At 56.7% G+C, this 3,098-nt stretch overlaps 1 protein-coding gene across 2 annotated transcripts in view; it reads right to left on the reverse strand.

Moving 5' to 3' along the window:
• Positions 1 to 334: 334 nt before the first annotated feature.
• The window catches only part of CSRP1 (cysteine and glycine-rich protein 1), a 7,405-nt gene continuing 4,641 nt past the window's right edge, over positions 335 to 3,098 (reverse strand). Inside the window, exons 3-5 of one of the 2 annotated variants that reach the window (XM_010292708.1) lie at positions 2,757 to 2,883; positions 890 to 983; positions 335 to 591 (exon numbers count right to left, since the gene is read on the reverse strand). In XM_010292708.1, the coding sequence (XP_010291010.1) occupies positions 515 to 591; positions 890 to 983; positions 2,757 to 2,883 (298 nt within the window). In that variant the 3' untranslated portion in view covers positions 335 to 514. The remainder of the gene's footprint in view (positions 592 to 889; positions 984 to 2,756; positions 2,884 to 3,098) is intronic. The other variant, XM_010292709.1, reaches the window with a different exon arrangement.

A 3,098-nucleotide genomic window follows, 5' to 3' on the forward strand; every position in this document is an offset into this window, starting at 1 on the left:
AGACTGCACCGAGCAGTTCCTGCCTTCGTGCTTTAATTGCAAGCCACGATTGCAAACATTTCCTATCCTCCCTCTACCTCCTGACCCCCAGCTCTGGTCACCCAGTGCACCTCCTCAGCCCCAGACAGGGAATAAACTCTCCAGCAAGGCCAGGCATGGGTCAGCTTTGATGTTTATTGCTTGCTTGGTGATGCGGCATGGCACGGCTGAGCACACATCCCAGCGGGATGGGCAACGCGGAGCAGAACGTTTTGGGCACACGGGCCTCGCTGCGGGTGGGTGTGAGCTGTCTCCCCGCCGGCACCCGCACCAGCAGGGCCCGATGGGGTGATGCTGGGACTCCCACAGCTTCGGGGTGCGCTGGGTCAGGGCAGGGAGGAAGGGGCTCGTGCCGTGAAGCAGCGGGTGGTTACTGATGATGGCGAGGATGCTCACTGCTGGTGCCGAAAGGGTCGGGCAGCACAGGCTGGTGTGCACAAGCCCTGAGCGAGCGGAGAGCCCGGCTCTTGGTGCCTCACTGCGAGTGGACGAGCGCCCCAGCGCCTTGCCCAAAGCCAAAGCCCTTGGGACCGAAGTTCTTGGCGTAGCAACCTGCAGAGGACAGGAGGAAGAGATGGGTAAGGCCAGCAGCTGAACACGAGCAGGTCGTCCTCTTGAAGCAGGCCTAAACAGGACAGGGATTTGTATTTGTTGGGAAAACAGAGAGGCCCCAGGCACAGCAGGAAACTGGCCCGGGCTCCTCGGCCAGCCAGCACAGCCAGTCCCTATAGACAGCTGCTGGGGCCACCTCCTCCCAAACCTCAGTCCCATCCTGCTTCCTGCACAGGGGTTTTCACCCCCTGCCTCCACCCTTTGGAGTCCGAGACAAGCAGCAGAAGGTGGCACTCACCTTTGCAGTAGATCTCCCCGTCTTTGTCTGCCAGGGTGGTGGACTCCAGGCTTTTGCCACACTTGGCACAGCGGAAGCAGGACTTGTGCCAGGACTGTGGGACAGGAGCAGAGCCCAGTCAGACAACACCCGGGGACAGGGCGGCAGTGCTTTGGCTACCAAACAGGGTCACTTTTCTGTTTCTGACCCACAGCGGTTGGCAGTGAGGTCTGAACGGGATGAAAGCTTTTCTCTGGAAAGAGCGGTCCTCCCAGCCCCGGGGAAGGGAAAGATATGGAGAGGAAACATCAGGTGTGGTCACTGCTCCCACGTTGATCTGGTTTCAGAGAGCTTTCACCCCCACTCACAGAAGCCATTTGTACAATAATTTGTAAGGAGCAATCACCCCCCTCTTTGGAGATTGTCCTCTCTCAAGCAGCATGATAAACCCCCCAGTTATCCAGCTGAGATCCACTGCTGCTGTACGTTAGCCTGGGGGGTGGCAGCAGGGTTGGGACACCTGCCCCTACACAACTACAGCTCGAAGGAAGGCAGCAAACAGATACTAAGAATGCAGAAATCAGACAGTGTTCAAAAATAACCCCCCTACACACGGCTCTGCCAGTCCTCTGGGGATAAATGAGCTCACAGCCTTTGAGCAGACCTAGAGTAGCCAGAGCTGCTCACGGAGGAATTTAAATAAACACTTTGGAAAACATGAAACCTTTTTTGGAAGAAAATGTGAAATTAGGGGGCTGGAGGAGGAGATAGCAGATGGAGTCATCCAGCAAACATTAGCACATGAAATACATGCTCTGGAATCCTCTCCGGAGTGTAATTGCTTTGCCAGCTTTGGTTCCCCATTGAGGCCAGAAGCCTACCAGGAAGCCCAGATCATGATTTTAAAGGTAAGCTTGGCTTCTGACCCTCAGTGTGTCCATCACAAATCCCTGCACTGCCAACTAGGGTATGATGATGCTGGGAGGCCCTTTCTGTTGACTAGATGCCTCCTTTGCTTCCTCTGGGGACAGAGGACAAACATAGAAACCCCAGAGAGGACAGAGCACAGCAGGGGTGAGCGGGTGACCCGCCGTCACCAGTGAGGCTTTCCCAGCACAGCCATCCCATCCCCTGCAGCACAAAGCCAAGCAGCCTGAGCCGGCTGCCTTGGCAAGTTCTGCACGTGTACCTAACCTCAGAGGGAAGGTTGCTTCGGGGCAGGGACCTCACCTGGGGTCCCGGGGCTGACAGAGCAGAAGGTGTCCCCATGCCTTAACAGAGGGCTTCCCAGAGCTGGGCTAGGACGAGGCCACAGCTCAGGACACAAAAGACCCCAGTGAAGTGATGAACTTGACATAGGAAGTACCAGGGCTGCTACAGAGCGTCTGTTACTTCTGACCCTGGGCAGACACAGTCCGCCAGCAGAACAGAGATGCACCGAGCCTGTGTCCACACCTCCAACCACCTTGCCCTGCCTACGGGCAGCGCTGACCACTGGAATTCATTCCCTGCCCCAAATGCGGGCCGCGGCATCCCAGCCTGTGTCAGAGGGTGGAGAAGGCTCGCTGGATGTTGCACTTGTTCAGTTAGCGGTGGCAGTGGCTGTAACCCACATCACTGCTCATCCTCCCAACACATCTAGCAGCAGGGATGTGTCTTATAAGTCTGTAAGAGCAATACAGCCTGGAAAATCTGGTTTCCAGACATGCCAAGATTTCCTTTTGGTGCCAGGCTTCCAGCTGAACATGGCCACCAGACCCCAAGCCCAGCCCTGGCTGGAGGTGCTGGCAGCCCAGCCTGCACAGGTCAGGACCTTCTCTGAAGGTCTCCCTGCCACACAGCAACTTGTGGCATGTGTATGGCCCATCCACTCCATCCCTCTTTTTACCTTTCCAGCTCCGATCACCTTCTCAGCTGCATATACTGCTTGACCGCAGCGAGGGCACCCATCAGCACCTCCAACTTTCTGGGCCATTCTGGATGCATTAGGGTTGGTGGGTCGGTGGGGCTGGCCCCTGTGGATGGGAGGGAGTTCATGATCAGGGTTGTATAAGCAAGACGGAGGAGGGAAGAGTTACAGGATCACAAATCCCAGCCCAGTTTTGAAGGGCCCGGAGGTTTAGGCACAGCGTGTTGAGCCCCATGGAAACTTCAGACTCGTGGCTGCATGGTAGGAGGAGATGGGCAGCATGCTCAGGCAATGGGGACATGTCCCGTCAAGCCCCATCCC

Source organism: Phaethon lepturus, unplaced genomic scaffold, assembly GCF_000687285.1.
Source record: "Phaethon lepturus isolate BGI_N335 unplaced genomic scaffold, ASM68728v1 scaffold22098, whole genome shotgun sequence".
Lineage (NCBI taxonomy): Eukaryota > Metazoa > Chordata > Aves > Phaethontiformes > Phaethontidae > Phaethon > Phaethon lepturus.